This window comes from Atractosteus spatula (assembly GCF_055471065.1).
Source record: "Atractosteus spatula isolate fAtrSpa1 chromosome 10 unlocalized genomic scaffold, fAtrSpa1.hap1 SUPER_10_unloc_1, whole genome shotgun sequence".
Taxonomy (NCBI): Eukaryota; Metazoa; Chordata; class Actinopteri; order Semionotiformes; family Lepisosteidae; genus Atractosteus; species Atractosteus spatula.
Genome location: NW_028296612.1, coordinates 5,353,706 through 5,375,400, shown reverse-complemented (window position 1 = coordinate 5,375,400; position 21,695 = coordinate 5,353,706). Strand labels below are relative to the sequence as shown.

Here is a 21,695-nt window from a genome sequence, read left to right as displayed (position 1 = left end):
CCCCGGCCCTGTAGGAGGCGTCGTCGTCAGGACCGGTCAGCGGCCCTGAGACATCGGACATCAGCAGCCAGCGGTTTAGCAAAGGAACCAGAGATTGAACCTACCTGGAGGGGTCAGTCAGTGTGTGTGTCCAGTCCTGGTCCTGGAGGGGTCAGTCAGTGTGTGTGTCCAGTCCTGGTCCTGGAGGGGTCAGTGTGTGTGTGTCCAGTCCTGGTCCTGGAGGGGTCAGTCAGTGTGTCTGCAGCAGGGCTGTCCAGTCCTGGTCCTGGAGGGGTCAGTCAGTGTGTGTGTCCAGCCCTGGTCCTGGAGGGGTCAGTCAGTGTGTGTCTGCAGCAGGGCTGTCCAGTCCTGGTCCTGGAAGGGTCAGTCAGTGTGTGTCTGCAGCAGGGCTGTCCAGCCCTGGTCCTGGAGGGGTCAGTCAGTGTGTGTGTCCAGTCCTGGTCCTGGAGGGGTCAGTCAGTGTGTGTCTGCAGCAGGGCTGTCCAGTCCTGGTCCTGGAAGGGTCAGTCAGTGTGTGTCTGCAGCAGGGCTGTCCAGCCCTGGTCCTGGAGGGGTCAGTCAGTGTGTGTGTCCAGTCCTGGTCCCGGAGGGGTCAGTCAGTGTGTGTGTCCAGTCCTGGTCCCGGAGGGGTCAGTCAGTGTGTGTGTCCAGCCCTGGTCCCGGAGGGGTCAGTCAGTGTGTGTGTCCAGCCCTGGTCCCGGAGGGGTCAGTCAGTGTGTGTGTCTGCAGCAGGGCTGTCCAGCCCTGGTCCTGGAGGGGTCAGTCAGTGTGTGTGTGTGTCTGCAGCAGACCACACATAGGTCACGCACACCCCCCCGGTCACCCCCAGGTCACCCCCCCCCGCCAAAATCAAGCACCTCGTTTTCTTCCCCAACACCGGAGTCTTTTTAATGAGCGCGTTTCTCGCACTGAGCGATGGTACAAACAATCACCACGGCAACCGTGCCACAGAAAACAAACAGAGTTCAGTCACCTGCTTACAAAGAGATTAAAACGTCTAAAACACCAGCCGCTGTGCGCAGACCGAGACGGGGGCGCGTCTCCTGCAACACGATCCCAGGGGGAAAAAAAATACCGAGCTGCAGGCGAGACACAGCACCGGGCAGCAAACGGAGGGGTCACCAACACCCCAGGCCTCTCGGCTCCAACGCCGGGCGAGAGAGACCGCGCCCCCCCCGTCTGCGATCAGAGTGAGAGGAGGTGCCCACAGCCGAACCCGCGGGTGCCGTGCGGTCAAGTCACCTGGCGGGACCGATCCAGTCTCCCTCCCGGATCAGAACCAGCTCCTCCTGCTGGGGATGGGGGGTGGGGGGTGGGGGTCAGAGGTCACCGTGGGGCCCCTCCAGGCAGAGTCTGAGCAACGTCCCGGATTTCAGAGGGCAACCCCCAGCCCTTAAGAGACTCACCCCCTTCGAAAAACAGATGGGTTAGAGAGAGGAGCAAGGAGAGAGGGAAAGGAGCAAGAGGAGAGAGAGAGAGAGAGAGGGAGGAGAAAGAAAACGCAGAGTGTGCTTGACCTCTGAACCCCTGTCAGAAAGACACCTTCACCCCTTCAGACCTGAACTCAACACCTTTCAGCGCTGTTCTGTGTCTCCTGTCCTGCTGTGTGTGTTTATGACTGAGGGACTCTCTGTGATCTCCTCTCTCTCACTTTGTCTCCTGTCCTGCTGTGTGTGTTTATGACTGAGGGACTCCCTGTGATCTCCTCTCTCTCACTTTGTCTCCTGTCCTGCTGTGTGTGTTTATGACTGAGGGGCTCCCTGTGATCTCCTCTCTCTCTCTGTGTCTCCTGTCCTGCTGTGTGTGTTTATGACTAAGGGGCTCCCTGTGATCTCCTCTCTCTCACTGTGTCTCCTGTCCTGCTGTGTGTGTTTATGACTGAGGGGCTCCCTGTGATCTCCTCTCTCTCTCTCACTGTGTCTCCTGTCCTGCTGTGTGTGTTTATGACTGAGGGACTCTCTGTGATCTCCTCTCTCTCACTGTGTCTCCTGTCCTGCTGTGTGTGTTTATGACTGAGGGGCTCCCTGTGCTGTCCTCTCTCTCACTGTGTCTCCTGTCCTGCTGTGTGTGTTTATGACTGAGGGACTCCCTGTGCTGTCCTGTGAGAGAGGAGGTGAGAGGGAGAGGGAGACAGGCCCAGAGAGAGGAGGCGAGAGGGAGAGGGAGACAGGCCCAGAGAGAGGAGGTGGCGAGAGTGAGACAGGCCCAGAGAGAGCAGCAGCCGGGGTGCCTGTGCAAGTGAGGGGTTTTATTGCGGACATGACAAACTGCTGGGGAGACAGTGTGGGGGGTGAGGAAGAGGAGGAGGAGGAAGTCTCTTATTTCTTCTCTGCCTTGGGCAGCTTGTTCTTCTTGTTGAGAATCTTCATCAGGCTCTTGGGCATGTAGTAGGGCTTCTGGACCGACCCATCGTTCCTCTCCAGATCCTCCACTGGGAGAGAGAGACACAGCGTCAACACACACCGTCCACCTCCCGGGGCCGTCCAGTCCTGTCCTAGCAGGGGTCAGTGTGTGTCCAGTCCTGGTCCTGGAGGGGTCAGTCAGTGTGTGTGTCCAGTCCTGGTCCGCAGGGGTCAGTCAGTGTGTCCAGTCCTGTCCCGCAGGGGTCAGTCAGTGTGTCCAGTCCTGGTCCTGCAGGGGTCAGTCAGTGTGTCCAGTCCTGTCCCACAGGGGTCAGTCAGTGTGTCCAGTCCTGGTCCTGCAGGGGTCAGTCAGTGTGTCCAGTCCTGTCCCGCAGGGGTCAGTCAGTGTGTCCAGTCCTGGTCCTGCAGGGGTCAGTCAGTGTGTCCAGTCCTGGTCCTGCAGGGGCTGGTCAGTGTGTGAGCGTGTGTCCACTCACAGAAGCAGAGGAAGAGTGTGTCCACACACATGCTGTAGACACTGAAGAAACCCTGAGCGACCAGGTAGGAGCCCACGACCACCGTCTGGAACACACAACAGCACAGTGAGACCCTCACACCTGCCCCCGCTGGACACACAGGTCAACCCCCTGACCCGGCCGAGCACTGACCACCCCCAGGGGCTCTGGCACACTCTACCCAGCGGGCTTCTGTACACAGAGGGGGGTGGGGGTGGGGAACAGGCTGCCCAGCCCTGTGGTTGAGGCCGATACCCTGGCTTCTCTCCAGACACAGCTGGGTGAGCTCCTCCAGTCAGGACAGGAGGCTCTACTGTACACAGAGGGGGGTGGGGGTGGGGAACAAGCTGCCCAGCCCTGTGGTTGAAGCCGATACTCTGGCTTCTCTCCAGACACAGCTGGGTGAGCTCCTCCAGTCAGGACAGGAGGCTCTTCTGTACACAGAGGGGGGTGGGGGTGGGGAACAAGCTGCCCAGCCCTGTGGTTGAAGCCGATACCCTGGCTTCTCTCCAGACACAGCTGGGTGAGCTCCTCCAGTCAGGACAGGAGGCTCTTCTGTACACAGAGGGGGGTGGGGGTGGGGAACAGGCTGCCCAGCCCTGTGGTTGAAGCCGATACCCTGGCTCATCAGACAGGATGAATGTTTGTAACTCTCAGTGTTCAGGGTAGATGGGCCACAATTACAACACGCTCCCCCCCTCCTCTGACGCGGCTCTGGGCAGCGATTGGTCGCCGAGGAATGACTGACAGGCCGCCGCACCAGTGGAGGCTGAGGGAGGGCGGGACGCCGAGAGTGACTGACAGCACTTACGATGATGGGCACCCAATAGTAGTTGAGCGTCTCGGGGCGGAAGGTGTCACTGGGCAGCTGGATCCTCCCGGAGAAGAAAAAGAAGGCCAGGACCCCTGAGAGAGGGAGACAGGGGATTAGAGAGAAAGAGAGGGAGACAGGGGACTCGAGAGAAAGACAGGGGACTCGAGAGAAAGACAGGGAGACAGGGGACTCGAGAGGGAGACAGGGGACTCGAGAGAAGGAGAGGACTAGACAGGGGACTCGAGAGAAGGAGAGGACTAGACAGGGGACTCGAGAGGGAGACAGGGGACTCCAGAGGGAGACAGGGGACTCGAGAGAAGGAGAGGACTAGACAGGGGACTCGAGAGAAGGAGAGGACTAGACAGGGGACTCCAGAGGGAGACAGGGGACTCCAGAGGGAGACAGGGGACTCGAGAGAAGGAGAGGACTAGACAGGGGACTCCAGAGGGAGACAGGGGACTCCAGAGGGAGACAGGGAGACAGGGGACTCGAGAGAAAGAGAGGGAGACAGGGGACTCGAGAGAAAGAGAGGGAGACAGGGGACTCGAGAGGGAGACAGGGAGACAGGGGACTCGAGAGAAAGAGAGGGAGACAGGGGACTCGAGAGGGAGACAGGGGATTAGAGAGAAAGAGAGGGAGACAGGGGACTCGAGAGGGAGACAGGGAGACAGGGGACTGGAGAGAAAGAGAGGGAGACAGGGGACTCGAGAGGGAGACAGGGGATTAGAGAGAAAGAGAGGGAGACAGGGAGACAGGGGACTGGAGAGAAAGACAGGGGACTCGAGAGGGAGACAGGGGACTCGAGAGGGAGACAGGGGACTCGAGAGAAGGAGAGGACTAGACAGGGGACTCGAGAGGGAGACAGGGGATTAGAGAGAAAGAGAGAGAGACAGGGGACTCGAGAGGGAGACAGGGAGACAGGGGACTCGAGAGGGAGACAGGGGACTCGAGAGGGAGACAGGGAGACAGGGGACTGGAGAGAAAGACAGGGGACTCGAGAGGGAGACAGGGGACTCGAGAGGGAGACAGGGGACTCGAGAGAAGGAGAGGACTAGACAGGGGACTCGAGAGGGAGACAGGGGATTAGAGAGAAAGAGAGAAAGACAGGGGACTCGAGAGGGAGACAGGGAGACAGGGGACTCGAGAGGGAGACAGGGAGAAAGAGAGAGACAGGGGACTAGAGAGGGAGAGATACAGAGGAACTGGCATCACGAACCGGTCCACCGGGCCTTACCCACTCCGCCCACCACCAGCAGCTTCCCGAAGAACAGCAGCAGGTCCGTCACCTTATCCAGCACCACCACCCTGCAGAGACAGGCACGGCGCGTCAGGCAAAGGCATCCCCCGCGCCGCCCGCGCCACTTTGGTTCCTAGCGGCTGACGACATCCGTTAAGGCGCTCACGGGCGAGGGGGGGGGGCGAGTCGGTCAGGAAGGAAGACGGCAGGAGAGAGGCGGAGGAGGAGAGAGAGAGAGAGAGAGAGAGAGAGAGAGAGAGAGAGAGGAGCAGGAACCTCCGTCACAGGAAGCCGCACGTCCAGCCTCCCCCTGCTCACCTCACGATGTTCCTCATCAGCAGCTTGAAGGCGTCCTTGGCCGAAACGCAGAAGTTTTTCCCGTAAATAGCGATCTGCAGGGAGAAGGGGGAAACGGTCACACACAGCGGGACCCCTCGGGGGGGGGGGGGGTCAGAACCGGAGGACCGGGCCGGACGGTCGTACCATGATGTAGGCGTTCCTGTTGATGAACTTGATGAACTTCTCCAGGCACCAGAAACAGCACTTGAGACAGCACATGACGAACCTGGCGCAGGGGTTCTGAGCAGCTGGGAGAGAGAGGGGTTAATGCACTCTCAGCGCGGTACACTCGCACTGACAGAGAGAGAGAGGGGTTAATGCACTCTCAGCACGGTACACTCGCACTGACAGAGAGAGAGAGACGGGTTAATACACTCACAGCACGGTACAGTCACACTGAGAGAGAGAGAGAGAGGGGTTAATACACTCACAGTACAGTACACTCACACAGTGTCTAATCCAGACACACTCACTCAGCGACCCTCACCTCTGAACTTGTGGTCTAGGTACTCCAGGACTATCCGAATGAACTGGACAATCGTCAGAATCAAGGCTCCGAACGCCAGAGACCCAACATGGTATCTACAGGGACAGAGGGACCGAGGGACAGAGGGACAGGTCAGCATCAGGTGGGGCAGACACACACACACACACACACACACACACACACACCAGTCAGGGTGAAAGCGACTCTCACTTCATCGTTCCTGACGCCCGCTCCACTGAGGGAGACAGCACCCCTCAGTGATGATTAGTACTGCATGTCTGTGTGGCAGAGAGGCTCAGTAACACACATGACACCCACACACACAGAAACACAAGAACCCCACAACACCCACACCCACAGATAGAAACACCCACACACAGTAAACACACACCACACACACATATACTACACACACACTAAACACCCACAGAAAAACAAGAACCACACACACACACACACACACACACTACACACACTACACACACTACACACACACAGTAAACACCCACACAGAAACACAAGAACCACACGCATACGCAACACACAGAAACCCAGCAACCGCATGGGCCTGCACGCACGCACACACACACCCCGCCGCGAACCCAGCGGCACCACACAGACCCCGACCCCGGGGCTCGGCCCGGGCGAGCTCGGCCCGGCCGTACCGTACCGCAGGGCGCGCAGGAAGCTGGCGGTGAGGGGCAGGGCGGGGATGTCGGCGGGCTTGCGCAGGGCCCAGTAGTAGGAGGCGAAGGCGCCCGCCAGGGTGCACTGGCCCAGCGCGATGACGAAGTTGACGCACCACAGGAAGGCCAGCACGTTGTACACCTGCAGGTTGAAGAGGTTGCGCTGGAACAGGCCCTGGTCGTTGTACTTGAAGAAGACGCAGCGCACGGGCTGGCAGGCATACTGGGAGGAGTTAAAGGCCTGGGGAGAGAGAGAGTGAGACAGGTTAGGACAGGTTAGCACAGGGCTGGGAGAGAGAGAGAGACAGGTTAGCACAGGGCTGAGGAGGGGGGGGGGAGAGACAGGTTAGCGCAGGGCTGAGGGAGGGAGAGAGAGAGTGAGACAGGTTAGCACAGGGCTGAGGGAGGGAGAGAGAGAGACAGGTTAGCACAGGGCTGGGAGAGAGAGAGAGACAGGTTAGCACAGGGCTGAGGGGGGGACAGAGAAAGAGAGGTTAGCACAGGGCTGAGGGAGGAAGAGAGAGAGACAGGTTAGCACAGGGCTGGGAAAGAGAGAGAGACAGGTTATCACAGGGCTGAGGGAGGGAGAGAGAGAGAGACAGGTTAGCACAGGGCTGAGGGAGGGAGAGAGAGGTTAGCACAGGGCTGAGGGAGGGAGAGAGAGGTGGTGAGCAGACAGGCAGGCAGGGAGACAGGCGGTACCGCTGGGTCACAGCTGTCGTTGCCAGTGACGTTCTGGCAGCTGGGGAGCGAGGAGTTGAGAGCGACCACTCTGTACAGGGGACCCCCGGAGGTGGCGAGGTACCTGCAGGGCTGTCAAGGACTGGCACAGCTCCGAGAGAGAGAGAGACAGGGCCTCACAGAGACAGACAGGGCCTCAGATAGAGACAGACAGGACTGGGACAGCTCCTGAGAGAGAGACATGCCCTCACAGAGACAGACAGGGCCTCAGATAGAGAGAGAGAGACAGGGCCTCAGACAGACAGACACGGTCTGAGAGAGAGACAGGGCCTGAGAGAGACAGACAGGGCTTGTGAGAGAGACAGGGCTGGGACTGCTCCTGAGAGATAGACAGGGTGTCACAGAGACAGACAGGGCCTGAGAGAGAGACAGGACTGGGACTCCTCCTGAAAGAGAGAGAGAGAGACAGGGCCTCACAGAGACAGACAGGCCCTGAGAAAGAGAGAGAGACAGGACTGGGACCGCCCCTGAAAGAGAGAGAGACAGGACTGGGACTGCTCCGAGAGAGAGAGAGAGACAGGGCCGGTTGCTGGCTTGGCCCCAGCCTTAGCGACAGGATACAGTGCTGTGATGCCCCAGTACGCCACACACACCACCAGCAGGGAGAAGGTCACTAGGGGGTAGACCAGCGCACTCATGATGTGACCAATCGCCCTGAGAGAGAGAGAGACAGGGGGGTGAGTGACAGCTGTCTGACAGACACCAGGGCAGAGAGACAGGGGGGTGAGTGACAGCTGTCTGACAGACACCAGGGCAGAGAGACAGGGGTTAGTGACAGCTGTCTGACAGACACCAGGGCAGAGAGACGGGGGTTAGTGACAGCTGTCTGACAGACACCAGGGCAGAGAGACAGGGGGGCTAGTGTGCGTTATCTGACAGACACCAGGGCAGAGAGACAGGGGGGTTAGTGTGCATTATCTGACAGACACCAGGGCAGAGAGACAGGGGGGCTAGTGACAGCTGTCTGACAGACACCAGGGCAGAGAGACAGGGGGGCTAGTGACAGCTGTCTGACAGACACCAGGGCAGAGAGACAGGGGGGTTAGTGTGCATTATCTGACAGACACCAGGGCAGAGAGACAGGGGGGTTAGTGTGTGTTGTCTGACGGACTTGCTGGCCTCCTTGATGAGTGCGATGGCGATGAGGATTCGGGTCCGCAGGAAGATGAGCAGGAGCAGCAGGATGAGCTCTAGAGCAGCCAGGATAATCACTGGGAGGGAGAGAGAGACAGGTTAGTGTGCAACTCAGGATAATCACTGGGGAAGAGAGAGAGAGGGAGGGAGGGAGGGAGACAGGCAGAGAGAGAGACGGGTTAGTGTGCAGTCCCAGAAACACATTCAGCATGTTCACCACGCGAGAGAGACAGGCAGGTTAGTGTCGAGTTAGAGAAGGATATCTGGGATCGTCCCTGGAGGGAGAGAGAGACAGATGAAGATTGTGCCGGATAATGACTGGGAGACAGAGAGAGAGGAAGAGGAGCAGCTCGTAATGAAGATGATGATGATGAGACTCACAGAAAGCCAGCCAGGTCTCCTTCACCTGCAGGTAGGCCGAGAGGTTGGTGGTGAAGCCGATGTTGTTGATGGAGACGTTGGAGTTTCTGTAGTTATTGTACTCCCAGTAACAGTGCCAGATACCTGAAACAGACAGACAGGCACCTCACTGTGAACACAGAGACAGGACACTGCACGGAGAGAGACACAGGCACCTGACTGTGCACAGAGAGACAGACAGGACACTGCACGGAGAGAGACACAGGCACCTGACTGTGCACAGAGAGACAGACAGGATGGTGGACAGAGAGAGACAGACCGACAGGCACCTGACTGTGCACAGAGAGACAGACAGGACACTGCACGGAGAGAGACACAGGCACCTGACTGTGCACAGAGAGACAGACAGGACACTGCACGGAGAGAGACACAGGCACCTGACTGTGCACAGAGAGACAGACAGGACACTGCACGGAGAGAGACACAGGCACCTGACTGTGCACAGAGAGACAGACAGGACACTGCACAGAGAGAGAGACCGACAGGCACCTCACTGTGCACAGAGAGACAGACAGGACACTGGACAGAGAGAGACAGACAGACAGGCACCTGACTGTGCACAGAGAGACACGGGCAGCACCCCGGGCAGAGAGAGACAGGTCTCGTTGCCTCACCGTACGCAATGACACCCAGCACGCCCACGATCAGAACCCAGACCAGGATGCCGGCCATGAACCGCAGGAGGAGGAGGAAGAGCAGGCTGGCGGCCATGGCGATGAGCAGGCCGCTGTCCGGGAGGGGGGGAGAGAGGGAGGAGGGAGGAGGAAACTCAGCTGAACTGGCAGCCCAGTGTGTGATCTCCTGTCCCAGCCCGAGGAGCAGTGAGTCTGTCTCTCAATAATATGTCTTTGTTGTAAATGTCTGAAGATTTTATTTTACTTTTATTTTTTGTTTTGTTTCATGTAAATTTGTTTATTTTATGTGCTTTGGCAACACTGACGGTACCCATCAGCCATGCTAATAAAGCACCTTGGATTGAGTCGGTCTGACCCCCTACTGGACCCCCGCAGTGACTGCAGTGCACCCCGCCGGCCACAAGGGGGAGACAAACAACGTGCCTCTCCGTCTCTGAAGTCAATAACAACCCTGTACACCTGTCCTGGGCTCAGGGGCAATACCTCTACAGGCGATTAATACACCGCGATTAATACCTCTACAGGTCAGCAATACACCTCGATTAATACCTCTACAGGCGATTAATACACCGCGATTAATACCTCTACAGGAGATTAATACACCTCGATTAATACCTCTACAGGTCAGCAATACACCTCGATTAATACCTCTACAGGCGATTAATACACCTCGATTAATACCTCTACAGGCGATTAATACCTCTACAGGTCAGCAATACACCGCGATTAATACCTCTACAGGCGATTAATACACCGCGATTAATACCTCTACAGGTCAGCAATACACCGCGATTAATACCTCTACAGGTCAGCAATACACCGCGATTAATACCTCTACAGGCGATTAATACACCGCGATTAATACCTCTACAGGCAATTAATACACTGCGATTAATACCTCTACAGGTCAGCAATACACTGCGATTAATACCTCTACAGGCGATTAATACACTGCGATTAATACCTCTACAGGTCAGCAATACACTGCGATTAATACCTCTACAGGTCAGCAATACACCGCGATTAATACCTCTACAGGTCAGCAATACACCGCGATTAATACCTCTACAGGCGATTAATACACCGCGATTAATACCTCTACAGGCGATTAATACACTGCGATTAATACCTCTACAGGTCAGCAATACACAGCGATTAATACCTCTACAGGCGATTAATACCTCTACAGGTCAGCAATACACCTCGATTAATACCTCTACAGGTCAGCAATACACCGCGATTAATACCTCTACAGGCGATTAATACACTGCGATTAATACCTCTACAGGTCAGCAATACACTGCGATTAATACCTCTACAGGTCAGCAATACACTGCGATTAATACCTCTACAGGCGATTAATACCTCTACAGGTCAGCAATACACTGCGATTAATACCTCTACAGGTCAGCAATACACAGCGATTAATACCTCTACAGGCGATTAATACCTCTACAGGTCAGCAATACACCTCGATTAATACCTCTACAGGCGATTAATACCTCTACAGGTCAGCAATACATCGCGATTAATACCTCTACAGGTCAGCAATACACTGCGATTAATACCTCTACAGGCGATTAATACACTGCGATTAATACCTCTACAGGTCAGCAATACACAGCGATTAATACCTCTACAGGTCAGCAATACACAGCGATTAATACCTCTACAGGCGATTAATACACCGCGATTAATACCTCTACAGGTCAGCAATACACCGCGATTAATACCTCTACAGGTCAGCAATACACTGCGATTAATACCTCTACAGGTCAGCAATACACTGCGATTAATACCTCTACAGGAGATTAATACACTGCGATTAATACCTCTACAGGAGATTAATACCTCTACAGGTCAGCAATACACCGCGATTAATACCTCTACAGGTCAGCAATACACCGCGATTAATACCTCTACAGGCGATTAATACACCGCGATTAATACCTCTACAGGTCAGCAATACACTGCGATTAATACCTCTACAGGCGATTAATACACTGCGATTAATACCTCTACAGGTCAGCAATACACCGTCAGCGCAGGGCAGTGCACTGACACACCGTTGGTAACACACATTGAGAGGATTCTCACATCATCTACCGTTCTACCTCAGAGCTCTGAATGTGTGCGTGCGTGCGTGCGTGTGCGTGCGTGCGTGCGTGCGTGCGTGCGAGTCTCACGCACACACAGAGACTCACATGAGGATCCAGTACCAGGACACTGCAAAGTCCTCGAAGATGCGCACCCCAATCTCCTTGGCGTTGAACCCCAAGATGACATCTCTAAGGCACAGAGAGAGAGGGGGGCTATCACAGTCCTGCCGCAGACACCAGCACGCCCCCGGCCAGCGTGGCGAGAGACTCACTGGGTGGCGTTACTGATCCTGCTGGCGGTCTGGTTGGCCGAGCTCAGGCCAGGGATGGAGAAATTGGAAGGGATGACGCTCAGCGAGCCCATACTGGGCAGACAGCGCCCCAGAACTGCAGGCAGACACAGGGAGAGAGGCTCAGACACGGACCGACGGGGCCACCCCACGTCCGAGACGAGAATCAAGCCACCCGCCCTCTCACCTGAGGAAGACGGAGTGTAGAAATAGGCACACAGCTCCTTATTGATAACGTCACTGGTGGACTGAGACATGGCGAGAGAGCGAGAGAGAGAGAGAGAGAGAAGGGTTAATACAGACATGAAGACAAAGGTCCCATGTGCATCGGCAGAAGAAGAGAGAGACGTACCATATTTGTCGTGGCGAGATTAAAGGATGGGACGCAGTACTGCTGCTGGAAGACACTTTTGGGGGACTGCATGTAACCTTGTGGTGGAACAATCCAGAAGTCATTGGGACACGTCGCCACACAGATCTGAGAGAGACAAAGTCCCTTTAACACAACCCCCCAGGTCTGATCTGTTGGAGAGAGGAGTCCAGACCCTCGCACAGACCCCAGAGACACTCCTCACACAGAGAGAGGAGTCCAGCCCCTCACACAGACCCCAGAGACACTCCTCACACAGAGAGAGGAGTCCAGACCCTCACACAGACACCAGAGACACTCCTCACACAGAGAGAGGAGTCCAGACCCTCACACAGACCCCAGAGGCACTCCTCACACAGGGAGACGAGTCCAGCCCCTCACACAGACCCCAGAGACACTCCTCACACAGAGAGAGAGGAGTCCAGACCCTCACACAGACCCCAGAGACACTCCTCACACAGAGAGAGGAGTCCAGACCCTCACACAGACCCCAGAGGCACTCCTCACACAGAGAGAGGAGTCCAGACCCTCACACAGACCCCAGAGACACTCCTCACACAGAGAGAGGAGTCCAGACCCTCACACAGACCCCAGAGACACTCCTCACACAGAGAGAGGAGTCCAGACCCTCACACAGACCCCAGAGACACTCCACACACAGAGAGAGGAGTCCAGACCCTCACACAGACCCCAGAGGCACTCCTCACACAGAAAGAGGAGTCCAGACCCTCACACAGACCCCAGAGGCACTCCTCACACAGGGAGACGAGTCCAGCCCCTCACACAGACCCCAGAGGCACTCCTCACACAGTAGCGATTTATAAAGACCTGTGTTGTGGGACACTGAAGTCCATTCAAAGCCGCAGCCATGATGTTTGTAGAGGTGGCGCACTTCAGGATATTGAAATACAGCACACTGGGCTTGTCTCTGCCAAAGGAGACAGAGCACAAGAGCAACTGGTTACACTGGCACCCAACAGAGACTGAGCACAGTCACAGCCGCTGGGAGAACGCAGTCGGTACACACACACAGCAGACAGACGTGAAAGCCAGCAAGAAAGCACAAGGTCAGACACGACACACACGAGGACACCGACAGGACAGACAGAAAATGTCTCACTTGTTCTCTCCCACTCCACAGAAGCTGCCGGTGGAGTTTCGGGGGTACAGGACTTGTCGGGGGTCTCCGTACAGCCAGGCTGACAGAATGGGGGACACAGACAGAGGATGAGGCTCTCCATCACCTCGTCCGCGGGAAGAGACAAGAGGAGAGACGGGGGTGTTGACCGCTCGGCTTACCCAGAATTCCCACGATCATGTAGCCAACAATGGCAGCCAAGAACAACACACAGCAAATAATGTCTGTACAGCCTCTGAGAGAGAGAGACGGGTTAATACAGACAGCAACACTGCACTGAGAGAGAGAGGGGTTAATACAGACAGTAACACTGCTCTGAGAGAGAGAGAGGGGTTAATACAGACAGTAACACTGCTCTGAGAGAGAGACGGGTTAATACAGACAGTAACACGGCACTGAGAGAGAGAGGGGTTAATACAGACAGTAACACTACTCTGAGAGAGAGACGGGTTAATACAGACAGTAACACTGCTCTGAGAGAGAGACGGGTTAATACAGACAGTAACACTGCTCTGAGAGAGAGACGGGTTAATACAGACAGTAACACGGCACTGAGAGAGAGACAGGTTAATACAGACAGTAACACGGCACTGAGAGAGAGAGGGGTTAATACAGACAGTAACACTGCTCTGAGAGAGAGAGATGGGTTAATACAGACAGTAACACTGCTCTGAGAGAGAGACGGGTTAATACAGACAGTAACACGGCACTGAGAGAGAGACGGGTTAATACAGACAGTAACACGGCACTGAGAGAGAGACGGGTTAATACAGACAGTAACACGGCACTGAGAGAGAGAGGGGTTAATACAGACAGTAACACTGCTCTGAGAGAGAGAGAGGGGTTAATACAGACAGTAACACTGCTCTGAGAGAGAGACGGGTTAATACAGACAGTAACACGGCACTGAGAGAGAGACGGGTTAATACAGACAGTAACACGGCACTGAGAGAGAGACGGGTTAATACAGACAGTAACACGGCACTGAGAGAGAGAGGGGTTAATACAGACAGTAACACTGCTCTGAGAGAGAGAGAGGGGTTAATACAGCAGTAACACTGCTCTGAGAGAGAGAGAGACAGGTTAATACAGACAGTAACACTGCTCTGAGGGGTTAATACAGACACACTGACTGGACACTCCAGTACATGAACACTGCACTGAGAGAGAGAGGGGTTCATACACACACACTGACTGGACACTCCAGTACATGAACACTGCACTGAGAGAGAGAGGGGTTCATACAGACACACTGACTGGACACTCCAGTACATGAACACTGCACTGAGAGAGAGAGGGGTTCATACAGACACACTGACTGGACACTCCAGTACATGAACACTGCACTGAGAGAGAGAGGGGTTCATACACACACACTGACTGGACATTCCAGTACATGAACACTGCACTGAGAGAGAGAGAGGGGTTCACACACACACTGACTGGACACTCCAGTACATGAACACTGCACTGAGAGAGAGAGAGGGGTTCATACACACACACTGACTGGACACTCCAGTACATGAACACTGCACTGAGAGAGAGAGGGGTTCATACACACACACTGACTGGACACTCCAGTACATGAACACTGCACTGAGAGAGAGAGGGGTTCATACAGACACACTGACTGGACACTCCAGTACATGAACACTGCACTGAGAGAGAGAGAGAGGGGTTCATACAGACACACTGACTGGACACTCCAGTACATGAACACTGCCCTGAGAGAGAAAGAGGCGTTAATTCAGACAATCTGAGACAATGCTCACCTGTTTCTGATTGGTCCATTAAAAGTGGGGTCATATTTAGCTGCCTCTCCTACGACAGGGTGCAGAAGAAAGCGAGAGAAAGTTTTTAAACCTCTGAGTCAGCCCACAGGCCGAGGCCAGTGGCTCCAGGCTGTCCGCCGCTGGCCGGTCCAGAAGCGGTCAGGCCTGCTCGGCGTGGTCAGACCAGTCTGGGCGTGAGAGGGGTGTGGATGCGCTCCGCACACACACACAGTCCAGGGCCCGGGTTCAACCAGCGTCCAGTCAGAGCCGAGCAGAGGAGCTGCAGTTCCTGGACCTGGGACCGATAGAGGACAGGAGGAGAGGCGCGCGCACACACACACACCTACCTGCATCTGGGACCGCTGGAGGACAGGAGGAGATGCGCGCACACAAACACACATAGCCACACACAAAAACACGCACATATGTGCACACATTCACTCTCACACACAACCCTGTCCGCACACACTCACAGACACAAACCCACCCAGATGTGCGCGCGCACACAGACACGCATCCAGATGTGCATACACGTGTCTGCACAGAAACACCCAGATGTGCACTCACTGACAAACAGACGTGCACACGTGCACTCACACACACGCACCCACCCCAGGGCTTGGATGATTATGATGATGGATGGATGATTAACCTTCATCAAGGAACAGGGAAGAGACCTTAACGAGGCCGTTAATCTCCGCGCTCGGGGACAAAGGTGATCAGGTTTCAGACTGACGTGCGAGGGACTTAACAGGAACTTCCTACAGTGAAAACACAGGCCCTCCACTTCCCTGAGTGAGCAGGAGGTCAGCAGGAGACACCGTCCAGAGAGGAGCAGGCAGGGACGTTCAGGGAAGGAAAGAGATGGACCACACTGACAGGCTCAGGCTAGAGGAACCGAGTCTCTTTAGTCCGAAGGGAGAGTCCCACGCCGAGATGCTGGGGGAACTGAGGCTGGGGGGGCTCTTCTGTACACAGAGAGGGGTGGGGGTGGGGAACAGGCTGCCCAGCCCTGTTGTTGAAGCTGATACCCTGGCTTCTCTCCAGACACAGCTGGGTGAGCTCCTCCAGTCAGGACAGGAGGCTCTTCTGTACACAGAGGGGGGCGGGGGTGGGGAACAGGCTGTCAGATCAGATCAGCACAGAGAAGGACGGGGAGGCCGGCAGGTGCGAGGAGGAGGAGGAGGAGGAGGAGGAGGAGGAGCAGGAAGGAAAGAGAGAGAGTGGAAAAACAAGGAGAGCAGGAAGAGAGAGAGGAACCGGGAGTGGTCACTCTCGAGGGCGTAGCCGTGGTGTGTGTGTGTACCCAGCCAGCCACGGGGCACAGCAGTGCGGCTAGAGCTGGAGGGGAGACAAACTACAACTCCCACCAGCCCTTGCACCAGCCAGCCTGCGCCCCTCGGAGCAGGCCACAGCCAGGGGGGCTGGTGGGAGGTGTAGTTGTCAAAGGAGCCCTCCCCCTCCCCCTCTCCGTGCACCCTGTAATATCCCTCCAGTTCAGAGTCTCGGGATCCGGAGCCGATCCCGGAAAGAGCAGCACCTCTCTCTCTCTCTCTCATCCTCCTGAAATCTCAGACTCTCCCCTCTCTCTCTCAGGTCAGAGATCAGGTTTCAGTCTCGCCCAGAGGGCAGCAGGCTCATGAGACTGCAGGATTTGCATGAGCTGCAACTTCCTGGAGAGAACTATGCACACACACACACGCAGAGAGAACTGGGCTCACACACACACGCAGAGAGAACTGGGCTCACACACACACGCAGAGAGAACTGGGCTCACACACACACACGCAGAGAGAACTGGGCTCACACACACACACGCAGAGAGTGTGTCTCACAGTGTGTGTGTCCTGTCCAGGGTGCGTGCGTGCGTGCGTGCGTGCGTGCGTGCGTGCGTGCGTGCGTGCGTGCGTGCCCTGTGATGGACTGGTGTCCTGTCCAGGGTGTGCGTGTCCTGTGATGGACTGGTGTCCTGTCCAGGGTGTGTGTGTGTCCTGTGATGGACTAGGGTCCTGTCCAGGGTGTGTGTGTGTCCTGTGATGGACTGGTGTCCTGTCCAGGGTGTACCCCGCCTTGCACCCAGTGCTTGCCGGGACACACTCCTGCTCCCTCCTGACCCTGTACAGGAGGGGGTTCCCCAGTCTTGGTCCTGCTGACCCCCAGACCTGCCGAGCCCACAGTGACACAATCAGACCCAACCTGAGCTGCGCGTCCCCGGCTCTGTAGAACAATCAGCATAAAATCCCAGCCCGGCGAGGAGACACCGAACGCAAACACATTCCCAGGAAAGGGCTCCCGAGATCGCCCAACTCTCCGGGATATTTGCGGAAAGACTGGTTTAGATTCAGGAGGGCTGGGATGGCACAGTGCCCTCAACTTTCAGATGCACAAAAACACTGTAAAACAACCACATCACTCACACGCACACACACACACACAACAGCATATTGTATATGCAATAACAGCACAAATAACACAACCTGCACACACACTCTAACTGACACCCGACAACAGTGAAACGAACGAGGACGTTATACACAGAGTCAATCAGGGAAGTTCAAGATCAAGAGAGTGAGACGGACGATCCAGAGGCTGATGGGCGGTTATGTGCGATTAAAGCTGGTGTGACTGCCATCACTACCCGCTGAGCAAAGATTAACAGCACGATTGTGATACAGCAGGGCCAGCAGGAACTAGAGAGGTACAGCTTCTCGAGGAAACCTGCTGTGTTCAGAGAAACGCCCAGGTTCCCGTACAACAGCCCGTGTTCAGTGCTCAGAGGAACGGCCATTGTTTTAAAACAAATCGACAGCGCGTTTAATGCAGAAACACAACGTTTCCTTTTCTACAATGACTATTGTAAGTGCTGTACATTAAACACACAGGCACACTGTACACACACACTCCGAAACGCCGTACATGCACACATAAACACACACTGTACACGCAGACATACTCAGAAACACACAAATGCACTGTACACACAGACAAGCTGCACACACTCAGAAACACTGTACACGTGCACAGAATCACAGACAAACCGCACACACTCTCAGAAACACTGTACATGTGCACAGAATCACACAAACTGCACACGCACTCAGAAACACTGCACACGTGCACAGAATCACAGACAAGCCGCACACACTCTCAGAAACAGCGTACATGCACACAGAAACACACACTGTGCAAACAGACACACTGACATACTCAGAAACACACAAACGCACTGTACACACACTCAGAAACACCACACACACACTGCACACAGGATGTGTGTTCACGAGACAGGATGGAGATCTTTGTGGAGCAAGCCCATCAGACACACCCCTCTCCCTCTCTCTGGAACCCCATGCAAATTCCCAACTTACACACACACACTCCTGCAGCAGCTCCCAGAGAATTCCCAGGCCTGTCCCAGTGCAGACGTCCCCTCTCCCTGCTTCCTGTTCCTCACTGACCTCGTTCTCACAGTGTCCAGTGAGGGACTGCTGTCCTATGTCCTGTCCAGGGTGTGAGTGTGTCCTGTGAGGGACTGCTGTCCTGTCCAGGGTGTGTGAGTGTGTCCTGTGAGGGACTGCTGTCCTGTCCAGGGTGTGTGAGAGTGTCCTGTGAGGGACTGCTGTCCTGTCCAGGGTGTGTGAGAGTGCATGTGTGTCCTGTCCAGGGTGTGTGTGTGTGTCCTGTGATGGACTGGTGTCCTGTCCAGTGTGTGTGAGAGTGCGTGTGTCCTGTCCAGTGTGTGTGTGTGTGTCCTGTGATGGACTCGCTGAGGTACCGGTCAGCTGTGTCACTCTGGACAGGGCTCGAACCTGCGTCCTCACCCCCCCCCCCCAGCCGCCAGCAGGACGGGAGAGACTGCTGTCCCCAGTCCCAAACACAGTCCGACCCCAGCAGACCGGCCTGGCGCACCCCCCCCCCCCCCCCGGCCCCAGGCGGGAAAGGCGCTATATCAGGGTGTCCAGACGCGCTCGTTTTCAGACCGGAAATGCGGGTCCGACCGGGGCCGATCAAATCGCACAACTTGTCCGGGGTTGTGTTTCGCTCGTTACTCGGACTGTGTGTGTGTGTGTGTGTGCGCGCGCCCGTGAGAAATCACCGTGTTTAACTTGTTTCATTACAATTAAGAGAAAAAAAAATGTCGCGTTAAAGTTTTCGCCAACCGGCGCGTCGTCTTCACGTCTCCCCCCGGGTGTCGAGACTTGAGCTGCGTGCTGAAGCGGGGGGACGTGTGTGTGTGTGTGTGTGTCGCCGTCACGGGACAGGAGCCGCAGCCCTGCTGCAGCCGCCGAGTCAAGACCCGCGAGGCGAGACGGGGCCTGTCCGGCTCTCGGACCCGAGCGCGGGGGACCCCCTCCCCCCCCACGGGCTGCGGCGGGCGTGGGGGGAGGGGGGAGACCCCCGAGTGTGCTCGTGTGTGTGTGTCGGTCTCACCGAAAGTGTCGGAGTCGCTGTCCTCGCTTTTCTTCCCCATCGCGGTCTCCTCTCCCCGGTCTCCGGTCTCCGGTCTCCGGTGTCTCCTCTCCCCGGTCTCCGGTCTACAGCGTCTCCGGTCTCCGGTGTCTCCTCTCCCCGGTCTCCGGTCTACAGCGTCTCCTCTCCCCGGTCTCCGGTGTCTCCTCTCCCCGGTCTCCGGTCTACAGCGTCTCCGGTCTCCGGTCTCCGGTGTCTCCTCTCCCCGACTTCCGGTCTACAGCGTCTCCGGTCTCCGGTCTCCGGTGTCTCCTCTCCCCGGTCTCCGGTCTACAGCGTCTCCGGTCTCCGGTGTCCGGTGTCTCCTCTCCCCGGTCTCCGGTCTACAGCGTCTCCGGTCTCCGGTGTCTCCTCTCCCCGGTCTCCGGTCTACAGCGTCTCCTCTCCCCGGTCTCCGGTGTCTCCTCTCCCCGGTCTCCGCTCTCCGGTGTACAGAGTCTCCGGCGTCTCCTCTCTCGGCGACTCACCCAACCACCCGCCGCTCGGAGATCCTCTGCCCCGGCGATTTGTGTATACCTCCCTCCTCCCTCCTCGGTGTCAAACGGCACGACGTGGGGACGGTTCGGTTCTGTTCGGTTCGGGTTCACCTGGAAGAGCGCTCCCGGCTCCGGGGTCCGGCTGGGCGAGGGGGAGCTGTTTGGTTTGGGAGATAAATCTCTCTCGCTCGCTCGCTCCGTCTCTGTGCCTGCGGTAACCAGGCGTGACGTCACAGTGGCACCTGCCGCTGGGAGGGGCGGCGGCAGCGCTCACCTGGCCGGGCACGCCCCCGCCCCGCCCCGCCGGCGCGCCTCCTCTGTGACGTCACGCCGCGCCCCCCTGGCGGAGGAGGAGGAGGAGGAGGAGGAGGAGGACCGGGAAAAAAAAACAAACTTCTTCCTTGTTCGTCTTGTTTGAGTTGGATTCTTTCCCGTTGGCCTGGTCGTTTCAGCGAGCGAGATGAAGCCCCGGGTCTCCGCCCTTGACTCCAGTACCGAACTCTTATCATAGAGTGCCTCGAACCCGCGGCCCCGAGCAGCCCCGCGCTCGCTCCTCGTCAGAGGGACTCCCCGCGTCCGCCCTGCAGCCAGCTCTGGACAGCCCCCGGGGGTCAGACACATGTCCAGCTCACAGGAAGAGAGCTCTGCTGGACTCGTGACACACCTGGACGGCCAGCTAGCGGTCAGCTGTGTCACTGAGCTCGCAGTCAGCTGTGTCACTGAGGTCCAGCTGGGCTGTTCAGCTGTGTCACTGAGGTCCTGCTGGGCTGGTCAGCTGTGTCACTGAGCTACTGGTCAGCTGTGTCACTGAGCTACCGGTCAGCTGTGTCACTGAGGTCCTGCTGGGCTGGTCAGCTGTGTCACTGACGTACCGGTCAGCTGTGTCACTGAGGTCCTGCTGGGCTGGTCAGCTGTGTCACTGAGCTACTGGTCAGCTGTGTCACTGAGGTCCTGCTGGGCTGGTCAGCTGTGTCACTGACGTACCGGTCAGCTGTGTCACTGAGGTCCTGCTGGGCTGGTCAGCTGTGTCACTGAGCTGTGTCACTGAGGTCCTGCTGGGCTTCTCAGCTGTGTCACTGAGCTACTGGTCAGCTGTGTCACTGAGGTCCTGCTGGGCTTCTCAGCTGTGTCACTGAGCTACTGGTCAGCTGTGTCACTGAGCTAGCGGTCAGATGTGTCACTGAGCTACTGGTCAGCTGTGTCACTGAGCTAGCGGTCAGCTGTGTCACTGAGCTACTGGTCAGCTGTGTCACTGAGCTAGCGGTCAGCTGTGTCGCTGAGGTCCTGCTGGGCTGCTCAGCTGTGTCACTGAGGTCCAGCTGGGCTGGTCAGCTGTGTCGCTGAGCTACTGGTCAGCTGTGTCACTGAGCTAGCAGTCAGCTGTGTCACTGAGGTCCTGCTGGGCTGGTCAGCTGTGTCACTGAGGTCCTGCTGGGCTGGTCAGCTGTGTCGCTGAGCTACTGGTCAGCTGTGTCACTGAGGTACCGGTCAGCTGTGTCACTGAGGTCCAGCTGGGCTGGTCAGCTGTGTCACTGAGGTACCGGTCAGCTGTGTCACTGAGGTCCTGCTGGGCTGGTCAGCTGTGTCACTGAGCTACCGGTCAGCTGTGTCACTGAGGTCCTGCTGGGCTGGTCAGCTGTGTCACTGAGGTCCTGCTGGGCTGGTCAGCTGTGTCACTGAGCTACTGGTCAGCTGTGTCACTGAGGTCCTGCTGGGCTGGTCAGCTGTGT

General features: G+C 56.7%; 1 protein-coding gene across 1 annotated transcript; it reads right to left on the bottom strand.

Moving 5' to 3' along the window:
* Positions 1–861: 861 nt before the first annotated feature.
* On the bottom strand, positions 862–20,193 carry slc44a4 (solute carrier family 44 member 4). Its single transcript, XM_088908043.1, has 22 exons — positions 19,451–20,193; positions 15,020–15,068; positions 13,409–13,482; positions 13,230–13,308; positions 12,938–13,037; positions 12,092–12,217; positions 11,927–11,987; positions 11,722–11,836; positions 11,555–11,638; positions 9,330–9,442; positions 8,677–8,799; positions 8,273–8,372; positions 7,723–7,815; positions 7,123–7,225; positions 6,405–6,661; positions 5,735–5,829; positions 5,392–5,495; positions 5,227–5,300; positions 4,906–4,976; positions 3,669–3,763; positions 2,840–2,924; positions 862–2,431 (listed from the first exon to the last, which is right to left on the bottom strand). The coding sequence occupies exons 1-22, from the start codon at positions 19,488–19,490 to the stop codon at positions 2,319–2,321; spliced, it is 2,154 nt and encodes a 717-aa protein (XP_088764169.1). The 5' UTR covers positions 19,491–20,193; the 3' UTR covers positions 862–2,318.
* Between the last annotated feature and the right edge of the window lie 1,502 nt (positions 20,194–21,695).

Bases quoted from the DNA above. Each gene is read 5' to 3' on its own strand.
- slc44a4 (XM_088908043.1), bottom strand. From the start codon at position 19,490: ATGGGGAAGAAAAGCGAGGACAGCGACTCCGACACTTTCG. The intron at 7,226-7,722 runs GTATCCTGTCGC...ACAGCCCTGCAG, and splicing joins TACTGGGGCATCACAGCACT to GTACCTCGCCACCTCCGGGG. The intron at 2,432-2,839 runs GTGAGTGGACAC...TCTCTCTCCCAG, and splicing joins CACACTCTTCCTCTGCTTCT to TGGAGGATCTGGAGAGGAAC.